This window comes from Chaetodon trifascialis, chromosome 4, assembly GCF_039877785.1.
Source record: "Chaetodon trifascialis isolate fChaTrf1 chromosome 4, fChaTrf1.hap1, whole genome shotgun sequence".
NCBI classification, from domain to species: domain Eukaryota; kingdom Metazoa; phylum Chordata; class Actinopteri; order Chaetodontiformes; family Chaetodontidae; genus Chaetodon; species Chaetodon trifascialis.
Genome location: NC_092059.1, coordinates 27701884 through 27727219, shown reverse-complemented (window position 1 = coordinate 27727219; position 25336 = coordinate 27701884). Strand labels below are relative to the sequence as shown.

The 25336-nt window shown below is 40.4% G+C and overlaps 1 protein-coding gene across 4 annotated transcripts in view; it reads left to right on the top strand.

The window, feature by feature from the left end:
* The first annotated feature begins 2037 nt into the window (after positions 1-2037).
* The window catches only part of ect2 (epithelial cell transforming 2), a 53942-nt gene continuing 30643 nt past the window's right edge, over positions 2038-25336 (top strand). Inside the window, exons 1-15 of one of the 4 annotated variants that reach the window (XM_070960728.1) lie at positions 2038-2165; positions 3106-3123; positions 4130-4209; positions 11599-11781; positions 12672-12761; positions 13476-13583; positions 15940-16013; positions 17357-17487; positions 18019-18134; positions 18654-18724; positions 20769-20894; positions 21421-21438; positions 22592-22712; positions 24620-24739; positions 24843-24911. In XM_070960728.1, coding sequence (XP_070816829.1) covers positions 2048-2165; positions 3106-3123; positions 4130-4209; positions 11599-11781; positions 12672-12761; positions 13476-13583; positions 15940-16013; positions 17357-17487; positions 18019-18134; positions 18654-18724; positions 20769-20894; positions 21421-21438; positions 22592-22712; positions 24620-24739; positions 24843-24911 — 1443 coding nt within the window. In that variant the 5' untranslated portion in view covers positions 2038-2047. Of the gene's footprint in view, positions 2166-3105; positions 3124-3872; positions 3882-4129; positions 4210-8881; positions 8975-11598; positions 11782-12671; positions 12762-13475; positions 13584-15939; positions 16014-17356; positions 17488-18018; positions 18135-18653; positions 18725-20768; positions 21003-21420; positions 21439-22591; positions 22713-24619; positions 24740-24842; positions 24912-25336 lie in introns of all 4 variants that reach the window. The other 3 variants (XM_070960725.1, XM_070960727.1, XM_070960726.1) reach the window with 3 other exon arrangements.

Here is a 25336-nt window from a genome sequence, read left to right as displayed (position 1 = left end):
CCAGTTACACCACATGTAAGTATCAAATCAATTCAAAAGCAGCTATTCAGTACAATAGTCTTGGATTACATTATTATCGGAATACTTAACATTATATTATATTATAACATATTATATTGATCTTTCAGGGTCATCAGTATCACATGACTTGATGAATATGAACAAATTCAGAAGGAAATTGGTCTGCAGAGAAAATGTTACAGATTAACTTTTGAAATTTGCCCTTTGCGTAAAAAGAATTACAATAGGGTTTACTTTCTTTTTTGAAGATGTTGAATTTTCTAGGATGTAACACCCGGAATGTAAATCTCCAGCCTGATTTCAGGTTTCCTACATTTTTGTTGCATTAAAGTAACCTCGTAAACTATTATCTGACTTCAGTACGTCTAAACGACACTAAAACCTTTATCCTTTTGTGTATCAAAAAAATCAAATAGCGCAGATCGCAACTTTTTTTTGTTGACATCAACAGTTGAATAAAAAGCATCATCTTGTGAATTCGGTTTTTGTTTACCCTTAAAGTGGGTCTAAAGACCTACATATATACATTTTCAAATAGAATAATACAAACCGTTAAATTACGTTATGTAGGAAGTGATGAAGCTGAAAAAAATACTTATTTATGGATCGTTAGGTTGTGTATTTTCACTGACATGACCATACACTTACATTATACTGCCAGAATTAATTTATGCAAAATAAAGTTGCAACATTTCAATGAGTTGTCCATGTTGCTTTTACGTCCTGGAGAGGAATGACATATTTCCGACAGTATGAATGTTGCACGTCTGCGAAGCAATCGCAGTGCGCATCGTGATTTGAATGAATGGACCAATCAGCATTCTCGCCGGACGGAAGCCCAAGGCTTTCCGTCACTCTTGCCCAATCAGTGCGCGCCCCCGTTGTTTGCCGTGCTTTTTGAATTGAGCTCTAACAGTAGGCTGACAACTTCTCTGAATTACTATGAAGTAGCTAGTTAGCTGTCAACAAACTAAGACAGCCACATTTCGACATTTTGGACTATTTTCACGCTTAAAGGGCAACATGCGTTGATACTCGACTCAGACTTGAGCGATGTTCCATATTTTTTGAAGAGTGCCTTGGAGCGAAGAGGAATTTCCAGTATTGTGTTGTTGACTTACTAGCTCGGTAGCTAGCTAAGTTAGCTAGAAAGAATATAGAATAGAAGTGTTTCAGCAGTCACTTTAGCTCCGCTGGCTCCCCATTCTGTCTTTTTTTTCTATCTAAGGTAGCAGCAACCGAAACGGTCAGTACGTTTGGTTAACTTTGAGTTCATTTTTATTGTGGTTTTGAAAAAGCACGACACTAACGTTAAGCACTTGCTACCTAGCGTGTGACGTTAAGCAAAGGGAATTTGGTGCCGTGGTGAAAGCAGCTAACGTTAACTGTAAACGTTTGGTAGTTCATTCTCCTTTAAGTCTAATGGTTTTAGGCATTTTGCCCTTCATATTATACGATGGAAAAGTAAGGTAAACTATCAATTAGAGTGTTGTTATGTGCGAAACAAAAGTGTTCGTCTATTGCTTGTTTGACGTGTTTACCACAACACTTTTTGACTCTGCTATAGTCATAAACATAAATATTACTGTTTTCAGTGTTTGTTTTTCTGTTTGCAACCACAGAGGTTTACTGTACTTGCACAACTTATCTCCACTGACAAATGCTTTCATGAAGCCTTGTAGAGACTGTTGTATAGAAGCTGTTATGTAAACAACCAAACAAGTATAAGTTTCAGTATAAACTTTTTATCCACTGTGTCTCGTTTTAACAAAGTTATCACACTTCTCAAATATGTTGCCTTCTCTCTTGTTGAATTGTCAGACTTGGCCAGTGTTTGTGTTGGAAGCCATGCCAAGTTGTGTGTGTTGCCTGCAGTTTGACAGTTGTCACCCTGCTCCCTTTCTTCCTTGTTGCTTTGCTTTTCTCTCTCCTCCCTTTTGCTGTGTTCTCCCTCTGTGCCTCTTTCTGTTCATTCCCTGTAACTTTTGATAGTTTGGACAGTTTGGTGCATCCTGAAGTTCTCGCCATGGCTGACAGCAGCATACTGACTTTAGGAACAGCTCGGAGTCTGTTGGTGGATTCTTCGGTCTATGATTCGAGGATCGCCGAAACCACCAAGGACCATGTATTTCTGGGCATGGCATGTGAAGACGGGGAAGGTCAGTCTGCAGGGGTCAACCACCCCCTTTCTTCAAATACGTAAAAACAAACTGCCGCTGGTGTTTGAAAAAGAAAGAAAGAAAGAAAAGAAAAACTGCAGATACACCACATATGACCTTCAATTTCAGTTTTGATAATATCCAATAGTATGTAAGAAAACTGGATTTCCCTGTATGTGTGCACCCTAAAAAAGCCACTACTTTAGCAAAAAGATAAGCCTTTTTCGCACTGGACGAGTATTACCTGGGGACCTCTAGTGATTTGTAACAATAGTGGAGCTCGACTGTGATCTTAATTGTTTGGGAATCTAGAAATATAAAATTCCAACTGAAGTTACCTGCCATATTTCAACGAACACAGAGGCCACGTGATAATATTAGTCCTGTGTGAATAAGCATCTCTGTGATTTTTGTGTTGTATTTTTGTACACTCATTTTCAGACAACTGAGCAAGTATAGAATTTAATCCTGCCTTGTCATATGTTTGACAGCAGTCATCAGCTGTGCTGTGAGATTGGCTATAATGATGTTTAAAATGTGAATGCACCGCTCGAATCACAGACATCAGGGGGAAATTTCTAAATTACATGCGGTGCTCTGGTAAATGAGTCCCATGCCAATAGTGCTAAACATGGCAATGTTACCGATTCCAAAAGGCTGCTGGGACCTACACTCTGTTGCCAATTTAGTCTGACAAAATACTAAAAACACCTCAGTATAACACAGTACAATTAGACACAAAGCAAAGCCTCCAAAATGACCAAGAAATTGAATCATCACCTCTTTAAAACAGTTAAAGCAGAAACTGAACATTATAATCAACATGAAGGTAGATGGGCTCCAGCAGGCTCTGTGTGGATGTGCATGCACAGTTGATGTGTTGTAGTCAGTGCTGTGGAATAATCTACAGCAAGTCACAGGAAAGCCACTGTAGAAGAAGAAAGTGGGATGAGCTGAACAGGTACTTAATGCTTTTACTTTAGCTCTATAACACTCTTTTCAAATGGCAAAGACACTTTTACATCATACTTTTTCACTTTATTACTTTACTTTTTACTTGCTATTTTTATAAATATCAAAATAATGGTCATTTTGCCTGTTACAATCCCTCCATGTTTTGTCAAAGTTCAGCATTGTTATCACAGGTTTTTGTTGGAGAATGGCCCACATTTGCAGGTCATAGCTCATCAAATGGAACTCGATGCCCAAAATTGATGTAGATTACTCCACCCCTAGTGTGAATCAACTAATCGCTGTGCTTCCATCGCAGTGAAAAGATTTTGCTGTGAAATTCTGGAATTTTAAATGCTGTGGTGACCAGTCCAACATCATTTAAGTACACCTCTAAAGATGAAAGCCGGCAAACATAATTGATTCTCTACTTGAAGGGAGAGAAGTGTGCTGGGAGCTCTGGGGCTCTGGATCAAACCCTGCTAATAAATGGTCAACTGTTAATTTTAGGGCTGTTTTATTGCTCTGCTTTTTTCTCATAATGCTAATTATTTTGAGTTTAAAATGGTTTGCTGTCTCTGTTGTCAGTATGAAATAATGAGACTGCTTTTGTGAAGCTTAAAGGTGTTCTAATTGGCTGTTAGCAGTAGTCAACATGCTGTTTCCAAATACAGTGATGACCCACGTATCATCCTTTTTATGTTGTAATTAAAATGAGCTTATATGTTCCACTGAAGGGAGCATATGTTGGCTTCATACATACCTTGTTTATTGATCCTCCTCTACCTGTCGTGAATCTTGTCAGTGATGTAGATGTAGTCTGGCTGTAACCCTCAGCTGTCAGTCAAAATGAGGAAAAACTTACATCACCTCCTGGAGACGACCTACTCCTTGATCTCGTGCCTTCTGTGCACGCATGTGTGTGTGTGTGTGTGTGTGTGTGTCATTCTCCTTTTCCCCTTGTTCACTCTGTATCTCTGATGCTCTTCATCTCTCAGATATGCTGCCAAAAGTGGAGACACGAGTTGTTCTGGTGGGAGATGCGGGCAGAAATGGAGCGCTGGTGAAAGCACTGCAGGTACATCATTCCTCTATTAAATCCTGAAGGTCCACAGTTAGTTGACTGGCTTCTAAGTAGATTGCAGACCTCCTCGATCTGAGCTGGTCAACATCACTGCTGTTCTCAATTTGATAAGCGGGGCACAGAAACTGGGATGATACAGATGCATCTGGGTCAAATCTGTCAATAGATGAGAACTTTTTTGCCATTGTTCACTGTTTAATTTACCACCAGAATTTCCCCAGAATTTGTGCATTCAGTGTTTCCCCCAGATGTTGTCTCATGTAGGAAATGGATCTGAAACAGCACAAACTGAGCCGTAAAAATGCATCATGGATGTCGATGAGGAGTCAAGTAATTATGACAACAAGATGCATGATGTTGAATTACTGTAGATTTATTTCATGCAATCATGCAGACTTCACTGAACATGACAAATATGGCTGCCACAGACTGGTCGATTTTCACCTGTGTTGAATGGTGTCCCCATCCCATATAGACATTTAAGATATTTCTTTCATAGGTCATAGATTTGAAAAGAATCATTATTCCAACTTGCTGTTTCATCCACAGAAAACAATTTTCTCCTTCACACTGCACTCTTAACTGAGGGGGAACAGACTCTCAGGCAGCTTTAATGTTGAAATGAGGTGGATGATTCTATACATTTTTGAGCAGTTTCAGCAGGATTATTTTGGATCTGTCATTTCCAGAATATAATGTGATTGTAATGGTTAGATTACAGTTGTAATTACCCTTTAAAAAAATCCTTTTTCTCACATTTTTGGATTAACCCATTGATCAGGAAACTATTTTGCAGATGAATTGATAATGAAAATAATCTGCTGCAGCCGTACTTTAACTTACAGACCCATAAATCATTGGTGTTAAAGATGTACCTAGTGACTAGTTGGATAAGTACTTTATTAATCCCCCTTGAGAAAGTTTAGGGATTTCCATTTCCAATTTATTAGAATTCCACACGGACATCGTATCTGCTCTTTAAGTTGTTAAAAGTAATTCCTTGCTGCCATGAGTTCACTGACAAGAGACCCAAAGCAGTCTATATACATAGGAACACTTACTGATAGCATATAAATGTTTTTAGAAAGGCAGGATTTTTCCTCAAATAATGGATATGGGAACAACATCTTCAGCTGTTGTGATGCTCTGTTTTGTTTTGTTTGTCTGTAAAGCTGCTGCATGCAGAGAGGCATCCCTTTATGAGTGGCTCTGTTAATAGCCACTGGACTTGGAGACTTATTTATTTATACACTTGTTTATTACTTAATTTCACCACCATGTCAAAATGTGTGTTAGAGTGAGTTTATTTAAGGGACGAGTGCACACCTCTCTCACTCACACCTGCCTGTCTGTGGAGATAAGGCATGCTAATACAGGGCTCTCACTGTAATATTTGGCAGCCTGCAGAGCCTTCACAACCTACAGTATTAACGTGTGCTTCAGCATAAAAATGAGTGACTTGTGATTTTTGTGAACAGCTGCTGGCTGTGGCTGATGTGTCTACATCCCAGCCATACTCCTCTGACTACCATATCAGCCCAACAGAGATTATCAGCTCTCTACACAACTCCATTAAGCTTAGAGGGCTTTTCATGAAGTGTTTGTGTGTGCCTAACAAGTGAGAGGAAGAAGAAAATGATCTTATTCCCCTTTCTTCTAATCTTTGACAAGGAGGGAATCAGATGAATGAGGAGATTAATTGATCTAATTATGGGCAGGATACAAACACATACTATGAAAATGGAAATCTGGTCTTGGTTGGCATCTATTATCTGGTCATGGGAGGGATTTAATTTCAATTCTATACTCAAAAAGAAACATAATCTGGCATTTAATACAACAATCTCGACCCACTAGAAGCTGTTCTGGAGCGTTCAATTGAATCAGCATCAGCAGTTGAAGTTGCGCAGTTGTCATGAAATTATAAATGTTAAATTTCCATTTTTCTTAGCACCTCAAGGACTTCTTACCCATAATTTCTCAATTATTATTTTTATTTTGAAGATCTACTTATTAGACTTCTCAAAGTCCAGACTTTGGTCTGGTTGCAGACCAGAAAGCCAATCTGTACCCAGCCCATATCATCAAGTGTTGGCCCGCAAGTCACAGCCAGCCTACCACATTCCCATCTGGCCCACAGAATATTAATGACTTCAGAAAATGCTTGCAACTTATGTTACTCACCAGTGGAAAAGGTTCGTTCCATCCTGAGAGTGATAGTCGATCGGCTTGCCAACCCACTGGCTCCAAAGATAGTCACAGTGAATCGCAAAGCTTGTCTGTTAGATGCAAGAGGCATCACTTGGGTTTATTTTCGCGGCTGTCGTGTTGAGTCTCAAACTATTTTTGTTTGCTTCATGGCGTCCTGAAGTTGACTTTTTGTGTTGAGATCAGGACTCATTCATTGGTAGTTGAAGTGTGGGTTTTGTATTGAGCATTGACTGCCTCCTTGGTGGAGATCTGAGAGCATTTTCTAGTTCACTATGCTGTGATGTTTTCTATTTTAAAATACATTGTCTATTGATCAATAATTTGTTACTGATGTTGAATTTCACAAGAGATGTGGCATTAACTAATAGATTAAATATTATTTTATTCTGAGAAATTGTTGCAGTCCTCTGACCTTCAATAAAAATCAGGTGTAGAGGTGATCATGATAAACACATGATTTCTTTCATGCTGGCCATTGCTGCAGTACCTCTATTCCCTGTTTGTCTGAAACAGTCTGTTTTTGGTCCTGTTTAAGAAAATTAAAAAAAAATAAAAAAAATAAAGCTCACTCTGCTGTGATTGGTCTGCTAGCACAGGCCTGAACAGGTCCGTCATGGATGTGACAGCTGCATACAGCGCCACTGCTCAGACTTGTCCAAAATGCCCCAAAATCAGTTTCCAACTGCCATTCGAAAAAAGATGCACATAAAAGTGTTGACAGGACACCTTGAATCAAAGTCAGTGGGTTTCGCTTCACATTATGGACTTCAAATACATGGAGGTTTTATATTTGTACAATTTCCCCAGTGTCTAGAAAAACTATTTTATTTGCATGATGCCAGTGTGAAGTAATGCAGGTTCATTCTGCATCTGCCCCAAAACTGGCCTTCATGTTGAAGCAGTTGCTGTCCTGAGATTGGCCAAGTGAGACCATTGCAGCTGCATTTTTGTTTTCTTCTTCAAACTGTAGTATCTCCTTTTAGAGGGGATCATAGCAGTGGTCATACTGAAGGACTGTCAGAACTTTGACACCTGCTGTCTTCAGTCTCCAAAGCTCTAATCTGGCTGTGGTGGACCACACACAGATTCAGAAACTCTGTCTTTTCATTGACTAAACTCCACCATGATTCTTTTTTTGTTGTCAATTCAGGACTGAGGCATAGACTGTATAAAAAAGGATGCAGGGTCTGAGATCAGCCATAGACTCCACCACCAGAGATGGAGCATTGGTGGAGCTGAGGTGGGCTGAATGAAGCCTGGTTGCTGAAATGTTATGGCTAGTTGTCACTCAAAGCAGCAATAAATGCAATTACGCATAACTTTATGCCTTAATATAATTTAAATGAGTGAGTTATAGAAAAATTCTCCCCTGTACATTTGTCATGAACAGAGAAATTAATTATGGACACCAAAACCATTTTTATATCAGACTATAAACATGTTTATATTTGCTGTAAAGTTAGGCATTATGATATGGGGGTCAGTGGGGACTGGCTTACTTTTGGAGCCAGCCTCATGTGGCCGTTTGAGGATCTGCAGTTTTTGGCGCCTCTTCTTTTTTAGTCCTGGAGGTTTCTGTCTGGACTGAGGACTGGAGCTCACTACAGAACCAAGAGAACCTTTGCTTTGTGTATTCCCTTCTAACAAAACAAAAATTTGACTAATCAGGTAGTTGAAACATACAGCATAACTTCCAAAATGTCAAAATGTGTACACTTTTTCATGGGGATATTTCTGTCTGCCAGTGCGTGTTTGTGTCCACTCCAGTAAGCAGCACAGTTTTGTGTCTTTGAGTAGCACCATCTGAAGGTGATTTGGAGGCGTGGCGGCAGACTAAGTGCTGCTAGAATGACTTCCTTCCCAGGTCTCCTGAGCCCTGTCACTTCTGAAGGCTTCCTGCTTAAATCATCTATTTCTCCCTGCCAATCTGCAGTGCAGCCACAACCAAAGACATCTGCCGACAGCTCCATCAGAACGCTCCCGATTGCCTGCCTGACCGCCCGCCGCCACTGCTCATGCAACCCACAGAAAAAGAGCCCCCCCCACCATTTCTTCCTGTCCTCTTCCCTTTCTGTCCTCTTTTTTCCTCCTCTCCTACCTCCCGAGGGCTTTGAACTTTCATATTAATTTTTAGCAGAAATTTCTTCTCCTCCCCAGACAACCCCCTCTGAAGCTTGATATTTGTTTGAAGTCACTGTCTTTAGATTTTGCAAGGACGTGGACCCCGCCCCCATCTCTTCCTTGCCTCCACCTTCCAGCATCCCTAAACCCAGCCATTCTCTCTTTTGTCGTCACGCGGGGTTAATTTGTATGAATTTGTCTCCAGCTTTCTCCTTTTTACTTTTTCTTTGTTTCTCATTCTCCTCTCACCTTCTGTCCTCTCTATACTTTTTATTTTGCTCTCCTCTCAAATGCCAGTGTTTGACATCCACTTCCTGCTGCTTGGTTTTTACAGGGCATCAGAGTAATGGAGGTACCAGTGGTAAAGATAAGAGAAGGCGAGGCGGGTGCCGAGGAGAAAATGATGATAAAATCTATAGTCAATATGGTACAGTACAGTGTCTGCCTCTCTGTATGACTGTGTGACACTTTGATGGGCACTTGGGGATGTGCTGCATGAGTTAACTCACACTGAGAACTCAGTCATTGTGCATGGCTAAGTCACTGTTGGTGAATTGATTTGTGGATGAATTTAAATAATGATGTGATGCTTGATATCTGTATTGCTCTCTTGCAGAGATTCGCACTCAAATGTCAATGCAAGCTTCTCGGCTAGGGAGTAATATTAAAGTAATTCAAAGGTCTTTCCATTTAGCTTCATGGCATTTGAATATGGCAAATTTCCAGCTGTTAATATAGAGGTCAAAGTTGCAAGCAGTACCATGAACACCTGTTTGCACGTCAAAGATCTCATTAGACAGGTTGAGTGTGATCACTAACAATGCACTTAAGAAGCTTTGATCTTTGAGTGTCATCTCCTGTTAGAGAAATGGTTCCATATTTTGAGAAATATATGAATTTGCTTTCTCTGAGAGTGAGATTAGAAGCTCAATAACAATCTCGGTCTCATCTTCCCAGAGCTCGTCACAATGGGCTGAGCTTAATTTAGCAACACCAAAAGCAAGGGGAAAGGGCTAGCTTAGCTTTTTCCAAAGTTCAAAAATACACTGCAGTACCAGCACCTCTAAAGCTCACTAATTTACACGTATCTTGCTTGTTTATTTTCTTTCTGATGATGTGTAGTTTTAGCAGAAGTTGGGTGTTCCAGTTGTGTGAACCATCTCTTGACAAGCAACAATTCAGACCAAGACTTTTATGCAGCATCTCCATCTAAAGTATGGCTTGCCAGATACAATTGGTGAGGTTTTGGTTTCTGTATGAGCATGATAACACCAAATCTGGCAACTGACACGATGAAGACTGTACACATTCTTGTATAACAAAATAAACTGTAACACCAAAAAATACCATAATATCGTTTTCAGCCATGCTAGGCTCTTTTGATGCTAATGTTAGTTGGTCTGCCAGTACACCACGTCCTATACTTATACAGCAATAATCAGATTTAATTACATTTTCCAATACTTTGGTTAATGACAAAATAACTGCAAAACTAATGACAGCTGACGCTGTACTTTGTTTTTAGTGGTAATGTTAGCATGCTAAACTAAGACCTAATACCTGCTTAACATCAGCATGTTAGCATTGGCGTTGTGAGCATGTTAGCATGCTGATGTTAGCATTTGATCAAATCACTGATGTGCCTAAGCAAACCCTTACAGATATGCCAGTGTGGCTGTAGAGTGTCAACTCAAGTGTTGTTGTGTCCTTTTGCGTACAGATTAAACAAATACAACAAAATGAGTTCACTAGTGAGCTGAATCTTGGTCAGAGCCAGGCTAGCAGTTTCACGTCCTTGCAGTAAGGTACGATATACTATTTGTATTGATTTGCTCATCTCACCTTTGGAAAGAAAGCAAATAATTGTATTTCCCAAATCCTGTACCACTCAGGTGTCTAACGCGTTGTGGATCCTAACAGTGTAATAACAAAATGAAATTCTAACTCTGTGTCACTCTGCTGATACCTCTCCACTTCTGCATTTGTCCTGTGTCACCTACTGTAACAAATTTCTCTGGGGTAAATAATTTTATTGCTGGGTTTGCAGGTAGCACAGGTAAGTAAGCCATAAGCAGCTTGACAGTCACTTTGTGATTACATTTTTGCTCTCTGTTATTAAAGCAGTTGATTCGAGCATCTCTAATTCAGAGTAATGCATTCTCTCATCCGAGAGGGGAGAACTGATTGTTCTCATGCAGCACTGAGCAGTTTTTTTGCACAGTGCAGGCACAGAGAGAATATGATTAGGTCTACGATACAGTATATATGAGTGAATGATTGTACTGCAGTCTTCTCCACACCTTTTTTTTTCTTTTTTGATGAATTGAAGATGTCTGCGGTTGTATTAAGACCTTTCCCAACCTTGGTGCATAGAAAAAAATATTTCATGAAATGAGAATGAAAATCTTTGTTGAATTCATTTAAAAACAGCGTACAAGCACCAAATGTTCTCCTTTGAATTTTGTAAAGTAAATTATTTGATTACTGCTACTGATGCGATGTGTGTGCTGGCTTCCATTTCAATGAAGGATGAAATAAAATACTGCAGCACTTGGTGGAGGCCAAAACAGAGCAACAAGGAGAATTAATGTTTGACTTACTTTTGCCAGAAAAGCAACTTCAGAAGGCCATCATGTATCAAACTGATGTGATGTTTAGGTTGTTGTGGAGTTCTGCCTCCAAATGGCTGCCTAATTCAGCTTTAAAAATGAAGCAACATATTTGTGGGTTAGGCTTAGGGTGAAGCTATGGAGGGAGCTTGGACAGTATTGAGAAACTCTTTTATGGCGATTTGTAAAATAAGTCCAGTATTATCCTTTAAATATATATATTTTTTTCTAGTTGTTGATCATTACATAGTACATCTGCTTATAATGAAATTAACTAATAGATACACCATCCAAAAGCCTCACTAACAAGGCTAACAAACCTATCATTGACACTCACTCTGGTGATTTGCTGATTAATTATGTGCTTCTGAATGTTACGTCTGCTTTGCCAGTCTGTCTTGCGCTGCTCCATTACTCTGTATTGTGATTTTTTTCTATTCAGGACATCAACACCCCATGCATAATTACAGACAACGTCCAGGAGTTTGGAGATGGAGAGAATACTGATTTTGAGACAGTGTTCGTCCTCACAGACTTTGATTCTCCTGACTACAGCTACCTCTACAAACGTGACAACCGCATCATTGGGCCTCCTGTTGTGCTGCACTGTGCTGCGAAGGAGGAAGTAAGTCATTGATTCACAACATATTTGTTTTGAGGTGCGTCACAAACTAGAGTCAATGACATAATGTTGAAATCAAGAAGTGATCAAATTTATTAGAATATGTCAAATACATTTCCCCACTTTGGTCTAAAACATGGCTTCTTCAACCTTTTCAACCTGGAATTATGATGAAAAATTTACAGCTTCACTCTAAAATTCTAGCCCAGGGAAATATACTGTCTTTTTGTCATGTAAGGAAGACCCACTGGAGACAGGCCTGAGATGAACCTTGATTTCAGAAAGCACTATGCAAAAAAAAAAAAAAAAACAACTTCATGGCTCTGAACAGGATGAACAGGAGCCGGCTCTGCCTGCTGTGAGCTGTCTGTCTGACAGAGGCTTCACATAGGATTCAAATGCCTGACATGAACAACATGCCCTGACTGTGGCTGCTATCAACAAGACAGAGTGCTCCACACAATTATCAGCTGAGAAGGGATGCCTGATGAGGTGTCCACCATCAGGAATTATAGATACCACTCACTGTTGTAATTAGATTTTAACTTGTTCACGTGTTGTGAATGGAGGCTTTAACTGTGTCCCTGTTGCTATGGTTACTCATTTTAGTTACCCGCTAATATTATATAGCCAGTGCATTAATTTATGATGATAAACTATTATGAGGAATTAATGGATATCAGGCTGTCCTCATTGTTGGACGATGATGTAATTCTAACAATATGATGAAATAATAATTTGCTTTGGAAGTTAATTAATGCATTTCAGTTATGATGCCGTGGTATTTCCAGTGGTCTTCCAGTGAATTAAAAATCATATTGTTAAGACAAAATGTTGTATTTAATTCAACATTTATATTGCATATTGAGTTTTGCTTTTTTGCTCCTCCACAGCCTCTGCAGTTTTCCTGTCGTCCTCTCTACTGCACAGCGATGCTTAACCTGTCGCTGTGTTTCACCGGCTTCAGGAACAAAGAGGAAATGGTGAGTTTATAAACTTAACATTATGTAACATCAACTTTTTTATGGGAGAATGATTACTTCATTTGTTCTTAATTCTTTATCACTGAAAGATATGTGTTAATCAAACTTGAGCTTTTCTAAACAAACAGACTCTTTAGTATGCATTGTGCAGTCCATATACCTGTATACTACCATAGCCATGTTCAAATAGTATTTCTCCATGGCGGGTTGGAAGTCGCAAAATTATAGGCTGGCGTTAGGTTATTGCAGATATTTGTTTCACTGTTTAAGAGAGATGATGTACACATATTTATGTGTATACATATGCATGAATCATATGAACTCTGGCCAATGTCCACAGAATCAGGTCCAAACATTGTCCAGAGTGGCCCTTTCACACTAGAAAATAGTATGAAGCATCTACACTCGGTGCAACGTAGCAGCATGCCCATTCATTCTCTATGTAGCAGGGTGGCAGTGCAAACACTGTGACTGACGGTGTGTAAATATGGCTTAAGGGATAGCTCCTCTGGCAGAAATGATTTGCTCTCCTGATCTCCTATGTACATTCAATACCCCCCTGTTTTCAGGTATACAGTGGCTAATTAACTCTTTGGAAAAAACAATTAATAGTACCAGAAAAAAGCCACTGTCTGGCTTATGCCCTCTTGATGCAGCATTTATTCTCCCTCTTTGTGCTAAGCTTGGCCTTGCTATTTTCTTATTTCCATGTAGAAGAACTTGGTGAATCTGGTTCACCACATGGGTGGGACCATCCGGAAAGACTTCAGCACCAAGGTTACTCATCTCATTGCCTACTCCACTCATGGAGAGAAGTACAGGGTTTGTACATGCTTACATTTTTCTTTACTCTGATTTTGCAGTTTATTTGCTCTATGTATATCTGACAGTAACGCCACTGTTCAGGAGGGCTGGGCAACCTTGCAAAAAAAAAAAAAAAAGATCTTTATATATTTATATTGTAATCTTATCAGTATACAATGTATATCCCATTTTTTTTAAGAAATACTATTAGATATATATTTTTAAATTAAAAAATGATTAAATAAATAAATACATTAAAAAAATACCTAAAATACTCATATCATTAGATATTGAAATAGGTATGTCCTGATACTTGTATCAGGTAGCAGCACCAAACAGCAACAACCAACTTTGCAGCAAATGCTGGAGGAGAGAGAAAATGTCCAGAGACGACCCAGCAGGACAGTAAAAATAAGAGAAGCTTTTCCCCAGTCCATTGTTCCTGATGACCAGCTGCTGTCGGCTGCAGATTATATTGCATTTATGCCTCTTCTCAGTTTACTGGAGGTGATCACAGAAACCGTTTTTACCAAACAGTGTCTCATCAAGCAGAAGCGTGAGGGATTTTTGGGTCCAAATATGAGCTCTCCAACAAGCTCTGTGCTCACAGTGGTCACCTCTGGAAAAGCCTCGATCTCTTCTGGCTCTGTTTGAGGAGTTAACCTGAAAAGTGAGCTCCTCTGATGTTTGGCATCAGATATGACTCCTGCTGTGACCGTCCTTCAGAGACTTTGACCAAAGAAACAGACAAGGCCGTGAAGATACGCTTCACTGACCCGGGAAAAAAAAATCACTCTACTGCATTGCAACTGTACTAGATCTGAGGCAAAGTGTGTGTCTGTGTGTATGTCCGTCTGTGTGTATGTGCTGAGCATGTTGGAACTGTAATGGTATCATGAAGTAGTCCTATTGGTTCTCGGTATCGACAAGTTGTAAGAAAAACAATGGTATTGATGCATCCCGATATTAGGATTACTACAATAATAATAATTTTCTCTGCTTTTGTATGGCAGACAGCACTTAAAGAAAAATCATTAATATTTAATATTAATCCTAATGTGCAAAACTACAATTTTCTCTGAAATTAGTCTTATAGGCCCTTTCTCTTTTGTCAATACGTGTGTGTGTGTGTGTGTGTGTGTGTGTGTGTGTGTGTGTGTGTGTGTGTGTGTGTGTGTGTGTGTGTGTGTGTGTGTGTGTGTGTGTGTGTGTGTGTGTGTGTGTGTGCGTGCGTGCGTGCGTGCGTGCGTGCGTGCGTGCGTGCGTGCGTGCGTGCGTGTGCGCGCGCACCTATGTATTACTGACATGTGGGGACACACAGTCACATGTGGGGGAAAATATCCCCTTAATGTAAATCATTAAATTTTAGGGTGCAGACTGAGGATAGGGTTACATGTTAGGTAAGGTGAGGTTAGGTTCAGGGTTAGGAATAGGCAGATAGTGGTTATGGTTAGGGTAAGGCTCCAGGAAATGAATGTAAGTCTATGTAATGTCCCCACAAGTGATGAAAACCCCCAGTGATTGATTGATTGTGCAGCACTTCCCTCCTTCTCTCACTGATTAAACAGAATGAGCTGGAAATTATGTGAAGGTCGTCACAGCCCAACTTTAACCCCAGTGTCTGTGTCTGTTGTGAGAAAGTTGTAATTTAATGCCCAGTGGGATCCACTTTAAACTGAGTTGAGTACATGGCCTCTCCTCCATAGTGATACATAGAGCTAGATGGATGAGTGGATGAATAGACTGACACGTCATTTTCTTGGCTTCTCAATGGATGAATCAACGGATGCTTGTTGCGTTACTTCTTTCAATCATCTCTGGCAATGATTTTCTATTTACATTTTTTTCTTTCTTTCTCCCTCTGTCCTCAGTTATTGCTTTCACTTTTTCCAGCTCACCGCCTCCCCTTTTCCTCCTCAAAGTCGTGTGAAGGCTGCATTTTGTTCAACAAGATAAAATAATAAGAACTCGTTGGCTTTGTGACAGGCAGCCTATGCTGCTTTCCATTTTAAAATGGGATGCTAACTAACAAAGCAGGAGGGTGTTTCAAACACTGAGCCTCTCGTACTTGTTTTTGTATTACGCCTGAAGTGGAAACTGTTTGTACCTGTCATATTCATATGGAGAATGTGAGTGACAGGGCCATCAGGAGTAATGAAAACAGACTGGAGAGACTGTTGTACTGTGAGCAGTGACAGTGGAACAACTATTTGAATGTCTTATAGTATTAAAATTGTGCAGAGATAAATCTTATGCTTTCCTTTCTGTTATTCGGTTTCCCTCTCTCTCCTTCATCTCTTGGTTGCACATTGACTCAGTTGTGTTCTGTCTTCCTCCTCTCTTTCCTGTGTCTTATTATGCCTTCATCTCTCAGCTGGCGGTGTGCATGGGGACGCCCATCCTCACTCCATCATGGATTCATAAGGCCTGGGAACGTCGAGATGACGTGTGAGTTGAAAATCCTTGACAGAAGCCTATGCACCATTGTCCCGTTGAAGCTTGTGTTGCATCATTTTTATCCCATTTTAATTCATTTTTATTAAAAAGGTTACAGATAGAATTCAGTACATATACATATTCCAATAGGTTTTTCAGTAATAGCTCTTTACCACTGCAGAAACTTAACGATTTCTCAAATTAAAATGACAGATAGCAGCAGGTTAAATCAGGTGTGACACCACTATGCAAACGTGTAACAACTCCAGAATCTCCTGACTCAACTTTCATTCATATCATATCAATCATTTAGGATGTTAAATTTAACAGTTTGAAAGTTTTGAAAAATAAGCCGTGCCAAATTTGGTAGGTTTCACCTGCTGTTTCAATGTGCCAGATACGTATTTAGTCAACATTGCGCACATTCTGCTGCTATGTAAATATACGTAAGTGTCAGTTCACACACTGTTTCAGCAGATGCCCAGTGTTAAAAAGCTTGAGCTCAGGGCCAAATAAACCTGACTGGGACATCCTTAAATGTATCGTCTAACCATTTGTCACAGGTTTTGCTTTTGTTTTCTCTGTTCTCTGGATATTCCAGGAACAGGTCAAGTCCTGACACCAATTTTCAGCAGTGCTCAAGAGATGATATTAAATGTTTCAGGTTCTTTCAAGGTTAGCGGCAGTGCGTTTTACAATTACTTTTGTCTGACAATGACAACCAATACAAAGAAAGAAGGACAATGGGGAACACTCATTGGACAAATGAAGTGTCAAGGTATCATTGGTGTGGAGAGAGAGCCATTCAGAGGGAGCTGGAGTCAGCAGTTTGACACAAAACTGAGAAACCGAGAGGGAGTTGGACATGCTGGACACGATTTTAGACCACCAGTTGGCCTGTGACAGCTCCAACAGTGCTCTGGATTCTCTATTGTTGTTCAACTGTGTGTAAGAAAACACAAAACAAAGTCAGAAACAAAATCTGCATCACTTATAATTGTTTTTTGTCCCACAACTGCCTACCTCACTTGCCAAGCAAACATCCGTAAAAAGTCAGTCAGTTCAGCGTTTGCCTTTTCAATGGCTTAAGAAGAGCCGAGTACCTAAGCCTCAAGATTGTGTGAAAAGATCAAAATTACTCTAATGTGACGAACAGTTTCTTATAATAATAATGATAATAATAATAATAATAATAATAATAATAATAATAATAATAATTGTTTGATCTTGGCACAGATCCTAATAAAACATAATACAATGTATGTAATATACCTTCAGGAAACTACTTACTACTACTACTAGAAACGATGACATGGTTTGATAGTAACTTTGCTTCTCACACCTTGTGTGTCAAGGTCCTTTCATGCAGGAGAAGAGGAGTTTCGATCTGAGTTCAAAGTGCCTCCGTTCCAGGACTGCGTCCTCAGTTTTGTGGGTTTCTCAGATGAAGAGAAGGCCAACATGGAGGAGAGGACTCTCAAACACGGTCAGTGCTGCAGCACTCAGGCATCTGTCACTGTATGTATCTCTGGAGCAGTTGTGTGTGTCTGTTTTGTTTTTTGTTTTTTTTCTCCATCAGAAGTGTCTAATGTCAGATGGTAGCGATGATGATGCTACTTGCAGCTGGTTTTCCAGGTTGTGTCACTGAGTCTCGAGCTGAACTGAGAGTCAGTTTTGAAAAGAACTAATATGTTGTTACAAATGGTCTTGCAGGTTGCATACAGCCTGAAGGCCACAGCTTCCCTTCCCCTGGCTTACACTCTTGTATTTGTAGTTTTGGAAAGGTGGTAAAAAATGACACTACCTTCCAAACTTTTTCATTATGTTGGGGAAATCCAAAGCTTGATAGATCTGCTGTGACTCGTTACAATTGCTAAGCTAAGACTGGACGCTTGCTTTTTGGAGAAGGGGTTAAGCTAATAGTCAACTCTGAGCCGTGATACTTAATACCTACATTAAAATGAGTAAAGCTGAGTCATTTAAAAAAAATGTGCACCCCTGTTTTTCTTTGTCCAAGGTGGCACTTATCTCGAGGTTGGAGATGAGAGATGTACACACTTGGTGGTGGAGGAAAACTCAGTGAAGGAGCTGCCATTTTCTCCCACCAAGAAACTCTTTGCGGTCAAACAGGAGGTAAGCCTTTAGTTTTCAGAGTTCATTTTACTGCTGCCTCTACAGACAAACAAGTTTGACACCTCCGTGATACTGGTCAAGTCCTATCTTGACATAGCAAAATAATGGGTGTACTCTGAGGTTTTGCTATAGGAGGATCCAGACACAAGGGAGACAGGAGAAAAAAAACGAATCCTGTCAGTTTGTTCCTCCGAAACAGAATGCCAGATGATCATCTGATCAGGATTCCTTTTAGGTTAAACCTTAGTCGATGCTGTCTCTGCTCTCCCTCTCTCTGGCTGTCCTGTCAGAGAGACGGATCAATAATAGATTTCCCCTTCCTGCGGATGAATAATTTGGACCAAGATAGAGTGGTGGTTTAGCTGTAGTTATAACCCAGCAGTCAATGCAGCTTTTTCGTTCCTGTGCTAGGTTTGTTGTTTTTTAAAGGAAATTGTATGTCTATGCAATATCATACCTTTTTTGTCTGTCTCACTCTGTCCTAATCGGGGTCAGTAAACACAGTTTTCTCTGTTGTAGTGGTTCTGGGGGAGCATTCAGATGGATGCTCGGGCTGGAGAGTCTATGTACCTCTATGAGAAGGTGAGTGTGTGGTGGCTGATGTTAATGTATGTGTATTAAGGATGCTGTAGATGCAAACACCACAAAGAGGTTATTTTTTTCCCTTCTGTATTTGGTTATGAATTATATGCAAACAGTGTAAAGGCACTGGATTAACTGTGTCCTTAAGTTCTCTGTGTCACATTAATCTTTTTTAGTACCAAGCGCTTACATTTATGTTGCTCCCATTCCTGTTTCAGTACTTTCCATTTCTGTTACCTTAGAAATAATTAACTTGAAACTAAACCAAGGACCTCTATTCATGCTCATCCAGTATCCTCAGGAGGGTGATTTCATTGTTTCTTTGTGCCATTTTTTAAGTTTGGAAGTTAAAATGGTGGGTTTTAAGAGTTTAGTTGACCTTTTCACCAACCATAAAACTGGATCATATGAAAAATGTTGTAACCCTATGAAACAACCAGCTATGATCAAGATTTTGGGAGAAGACCATTTTGACAAGATTGATGTATCACATTATAGCATGGTCAAAAACACTGATTCCACCTAATTCGTGTTTTGATTTATGATGAGTCAGCCTGAACTCTTGCGTACCTGCTTGATACTGGGACTAACTGCTGTTCAGTAACTGATGGTGGCATACCTGATTACCCTGGCCAGGGTCATGAACTAATGCGTACACAGTGTCGATCAATTGTGTCTTCAGTCAGTGATTTTAGCTCTTCCATGTAGCCACACTCAAGTGACCAGCTTTTAATTGAAAGCAGTAATGTTTCACCTGCCTTCTGTCTCACCTCCTCACGCCTGGCCAGTCGCTGTGTGAAGTGGGCATCTTTGTTGAATTCCAGCGTTTAAAGCTGAGGGGGTTTATAACGCTCTTGGACAATCTGACAAACACTTCATTTGAAGCATGCTGATGCCTTAACCTGTGACCGCCTCCTCCCTCAACGGGAACTGTGTCTCTTTTGCTAAATTGAATGATTGAACACACCTACCTGAGACGAGAGAGAAAGCAGTGTTTCTGGATGTTACGATGTGCGCCTCTCAGTGCTTCTGTAGCTTGTAACTACAACCATATTGGAACTGTGTTCAGTGACAGCTACTTCAACCAAACATTTCCCGCTGCTGTTGCTTCACATTAAACTTTACACAGGTGAAGGAAATGCAGTGCACTTGTCACAGACATTATAACCCTGATTCCAGAAAAACTGGGACGCTGCATAAAATGTGAATAAAGCATAATGCAGTCATTGCGAATGAACTGTGTTGCTCGACTGCAGGTTTACGAAGTGTGTGCCACTGTAGTCGTGCCCTTTATACAATCCTGTGTTCACAGAGTGGTGAACCTTGCTCCATCCTTGCTTGTGAGTGGATTAGCCTTTTGAGGATTCCCCTTTCATGATACCTGTTACCAATGAAGCTGCTACCTGTTACCCCAAACAGGTGTTTTTAAGCATTCTACAACTTTCCCAGTCTTTAGTTGCTCCTGTCACAATTTCTTTGAAACTTGTTGCTGCATCAAAGTCAGAATTATATTTACAAAAATCAAGGAATAAAACTAGAAATATTTAAAGTAGTAAATTGTTCCATTCTCATTTATTAATATTTCAAATAGCATCCCTTTTACATAGCAAGCTTTTTTGGGATTCTGTGTAATCTGGGAATATTCAGAGTTGTAAGTCAGTGGATAAGTTTTAAGTATTTCAAGGGATTATTGGTACAACAAGACACAGTGAGCAATGACCGCGAGCTGTTGAAGAAGATGAAGATGAAGAACTGCAGGCGACTGGCTCTCATTGCAGTTTGTGCAAACCAGCTTAGCAAACAATTTAGCCAGAACGACAGCATTATGCAACCAGGGAGCACACACAAAGGAAAAGATGTGCCTACCTTTTTCTCTACGTGTTCACTCCGTAAGTGTGCTATTAGAAAAGGTTTTTACTTCAAAGTGTTATCATTGTTCCCCCTCACATTTTCCCATGTTGTAATTTGCAAGGCATACAGCTTGCCTTCATATTACTTGCCCTTTTTTGTTCTCATCTTGTTTTCATCTCGTCTTGTGCTTCAGAACGACAGCCCAGCCATGAAGAAGGCAGTGTCCCTCCTGTCCCTCACCACTCCCAACAGTAACCGGAAGCGTCGGCGTCTGAGGGACACACTGGCTCAGCTCACCAAGGAGACAGAGATCTCCCCCTTCCCTCCGCCACGCAAACGGCCGTCAGCAGAGCACACCCTCTCCATCGGTTCGCTGCTGGACATCTCCAACACCCCTGAGACATGCAAGGCCTTAGCAGGTAAGAGGGAAATGATGTGGGACTGGAAAGTCACTGCATGGTCCAACCCTTGAATCTTTTATTCTCTGGTTGACAGTTGACAGACGCCATAATTCTGGTATATATTGATGGAAAAATGAAATGCTTTAGAGGTTATTCTGTTATGGTTAACTCACACTTATATAAGAACAGTAACAAGATGAACCCCTCTTCATTCCAGAAGATAGAGTAGGGGAAAGATCAGAGAGCAACAGAGAGGATACTGTGGCCCAGAATAGGATAAGGAGGAGGAAAACCAGGGAAAGGAGGACTAGGACATACATGGAAGAGAGAAGGAGAAGGTCCTACCTGAGTACAAATACCCTCCAACAAGCAGAGGAGATGCAGCAGCAGCCAGGAACATCTGCAGGTCAGGTTTTGCTTCAAGAGTCAGACTGTGCTGGTGTTGTTAGCAGACATCAGGCAAAGTCTAGGCTAATATAAAGTAGCTGTTGAAAGACTGAAAAGAACTCTATGGTAACAATAAATAAGTCATGCGTCAGTTTTACCCATGGCACTGAACAAACGTTCTCAGTGAAGCACTGGGTTATCTCCAGGCCAGCCAGTGTAGTGGAGTACAAATGAAAAGGACTTCAGAGTATTACCTGGCCTGACAGCTAAAGTGTTGTATTTAAAGAGTGCTGAAAGTAAAGTTCCTTTGGAGGAGCTGTCAGACTTTCGCCCTCATCCAGCAGGTGGCAAATCACCTTTACAAAATTTTCCTTGCCTTACGTTAGACCATTCAAGGCCATTCACATGTGATCTGTCCACACTGACGGATTCATTGTATTAAGTTTGTTTTTCAACCTGACAATGTGATAACCCTAACACATCAAAATTAAGATTGATGCATTTTGCGCATAAATAAGCAAGAAATACACTGCTAAACATTACATGTTTTCAGCCAGTAAATAAGAGGCTTTGTGGGAAGTTTGGAGTTCTGATAACTGGTTCCACTTTTGCCCAGATACTAAAATATCTCTATCTCTATCCCTCTTCTTTCTCAGCACAGTAATGTAATGTAGCAAACGCTTTTGGAGCACATTTGTTGTTTTAGCCTGTACAGCCATTGCTTCGGCTGGTTGAAATGAAATCTCTGTCAGATTTTAACAGATGCAGCTAAATTTGTTGTTGTTTGGTTAAAGTGCTCTCTGCAGATCAGTGTCTGCACGTGCTGATCATGTCACGTCTAATGAAAAAGTTTAGTAGATATATATTCATATTATATTAATATTTGAAGTTAAGCAACTATAATTGCATTTAACTGTAATAACTGACAAATGATCAAAGCTGAGTGTCATTAGATTCCATAAGGGATTCAATGGAATTTGAATTTGATAAGTGAATGAGAAACTGGTGATACCAAGTCGTCTGAGATCTTTAATTTGTCCAATTCCACGTTGTGTACCAGTAGTCTGTACTGTAGGTTTTACTTGGACATTTAAAAAATTCTTTACAATTTGATGCTGCAGTTCAGCTCCAATTTCATTATGACTGCTAAAAAAACCACCTGGCAGTGTCTGACTATGCTTCAGTGCAGTGTTAACAGCTTGGCTTCTTCCCTGCCTGTCTTGTTCCTCCAGAGAGTTCGAAGCCATCCAAGAGCTCGACTCCCGTTCTCTCCAAGCAGTCAGCCAGGTGGCAGGTCTCCAAGGAACTCTACCAAACCGAGAGCAACTATGTAGACATTTTAAGCACCATCCTACAGGTAGCAGTGTGTGCCTGTGTGTGTGTGTGTGTGTGTGTGTGTGTGTGTGTGTGTGTGTGTGTGTGTGTGTGTGTGTGTGTGTGTGTGTGTGTGTGTGTGTGTGTGTGTGTGTGTGTGTGTGTGTGTGTGTGTGTGTGTGTGTGTGTGTGTGTGTGTGTGTGTGTTCGCACAATGTGGACAATTCTAACACTCCTTCACAGGTTGGCCAGTCAGTTGCCCTTGACAACAGTTTGAGGCTAAGCTACAATCATTAAGTGTGTGTGCGCGCACACGTGTGTGTGTTGTGTGTGTGTGCATGCGTGCGTGTGTTTGCATGCTCTCACTTGGCCTTTCTTATCAGTTGGTCCCAGCAGAGTCAGACAGCTGACCAGTGAGGGAGAAAATGCCTGAATTTTTCTCTTTCTGTCTCCCATCTCTTTTACTGTTTTAACTGTTTTTCTTAACTATTTTTCTTCCTCCATTTTAATGTTTTCTTTTTCATTCAGTGCCCCCCCCCCCTTGTTTCTGTCTCAACAGCTTCCCTCAAATGTTGTCACCTTCCTCTCCCGTGTCTTCCATCTGTCTTCTGTTGTATTCTTCTGGGTTTCGCTGCTCCTTTTCCTCACAAAAATCTGCTTTGTCTTAACAAAATCTAGGAATACAAGGTTTGTCCTGTGGTGTTTTGGAAAGCCTTTACACTAAAAACTAACTCATCACATGCTGCTTAAATCACCTTAAAAATGCTTCTGTTGCTCCACTCCTGTGCCATTTATCACAGGAAAACACAGTTGAGGCTGACTCCATAATCCAGGCATTTAGTAATCACTGCATGCTCGGCACGAGTTGTAGTGCTGTTGATTACTGCCTATTTCATAGTCAATCCATGCTCTTTTTTCACTTTTTCATTTCACTGCTAGCAGAAGAGAAAATATACTTGATCTATATGTGTGAGCGCAGCAGTTCCCTTTTTCAACTTACTGCCATTTACGGAGGCAGCAGATATTTTAAACCTATGTTCACATCGACAGCGGACAGTAGGCTTCAAGTTAGATGTCATTTTTCAGCATGACACAACATTAACACAGATTGGTTGCTTATGTGTGTATGACACTAACATGGTACGCCATCAGTGGAGAGCCAAATCATGTTATTCACTATTTTTGATTTACATCTGTAAGCACGGATGATCCAACATTTTTGGAATGCTCTTTTGTTTATGACTGCAAGGTGCATGGCTTTTAGCTAGTTAGCTCACTCGTTTTAGTCTGAAGTTCTGAAGGCTGCTTTAAATAAGCTTTCCATCTGTAACATCAGTGTTTCTCAAACAGTTCAAACTCACTGCCGTTTCACGTCAGCATCCTCCCTGCATATAGAGGGCAGCGGCAGCCCACACACACACTTGCTCCAGTGTATAATCAACTCTTTCATTTATCGACGGTCACAGCTCTCTCTCTCTCTCACTCTCACTCACCGTCTCCTGATTGCGTTCATTGTGTGCTGCCGTGTTGTCCTGATATAAGGCACACAGTACAGGAAACTGAACTGCTGCATTGAAAAAGACAGTCTGTAGTGCTTCATCTCTTCTTTCTGTCTGAAATTAAAGACAGATTTTGGTGAAATAATTTTTTTTTCTATGTCTCGTCTTTTTTATCAACAGCATTGGATGTTATTATAATCACAGTTAGTGTTCAATGACATTCACGCCATCCTATCATCTTGTCTTTGTCATGGAAAAAACAGTCAGTGACACATATTTTGTCTTGACACGCAGTGTGTAGACATATTAGATGTATATTTTTATTGTCCGAAAATAACGCGTTGTATTACTGATGCCTTTGAAAGCCTCTTTGAGTATTGCTCATTGATGTTTTGAAATGGGTTGTGAGCCAGTGTTTGTGTGCCTCTCTCATATCTGTTCTTATTTGAAGCTTTTCAAGCTTCCATTGGAAAAAGAGGGGCAGGTGGGCGGACCCATCCTGGCCCAAGAAGAAGTGAAGACCATATTTGGCAGCATACCAGACATCTACGAGGTTCATACCAGAATAAAGGTGGTGTCCTCAACTGTTTCTATGACAACCCAAGTTAGACCACATTTTTGTGATTGAGAGTTTGTTGACTTGTTATTTGTGTGTGTGATGGTTTGTTCATTAGAGCGACCTTGAGGAGCTCCTGTCAGACTGGTCAGAGGACAGGAGTGTAGGAGACATCATTCTCAAATATGTGAGTACAAACAGATTCGACCCTGCCTATTTGCCTGTTTGTACAAGAAAGTACAAACATATTATGGATGTCACGATTGTGACATCCAGCAAAGCAGTCCTGGTGTATATGTGTGCGTCCCACTGTCTCAGAGTTCAGTCCACAGAATAGTCTGCTTTCTTATCCCCACGACCACAGAACAGTTCAATTTAATCCAGGTCACAGCAGCACAAAGCCAAATCAAATCAGGGATTAAAGATTGAGATTGCAGCATCTACTGTATATTTGGATTTCAGTTACAGTGAGTATTTCCAGTATGTACCCCAGTTACTCACAGTACCGTTGATCAGTCAGTCAGGTTTGCAGCGTTCGCCTTAGTTTGCAATGACTGGCAACTCCTGGAGAAACTCCGACTGTGAAATTCACAAATCCACTGGATTATTCCT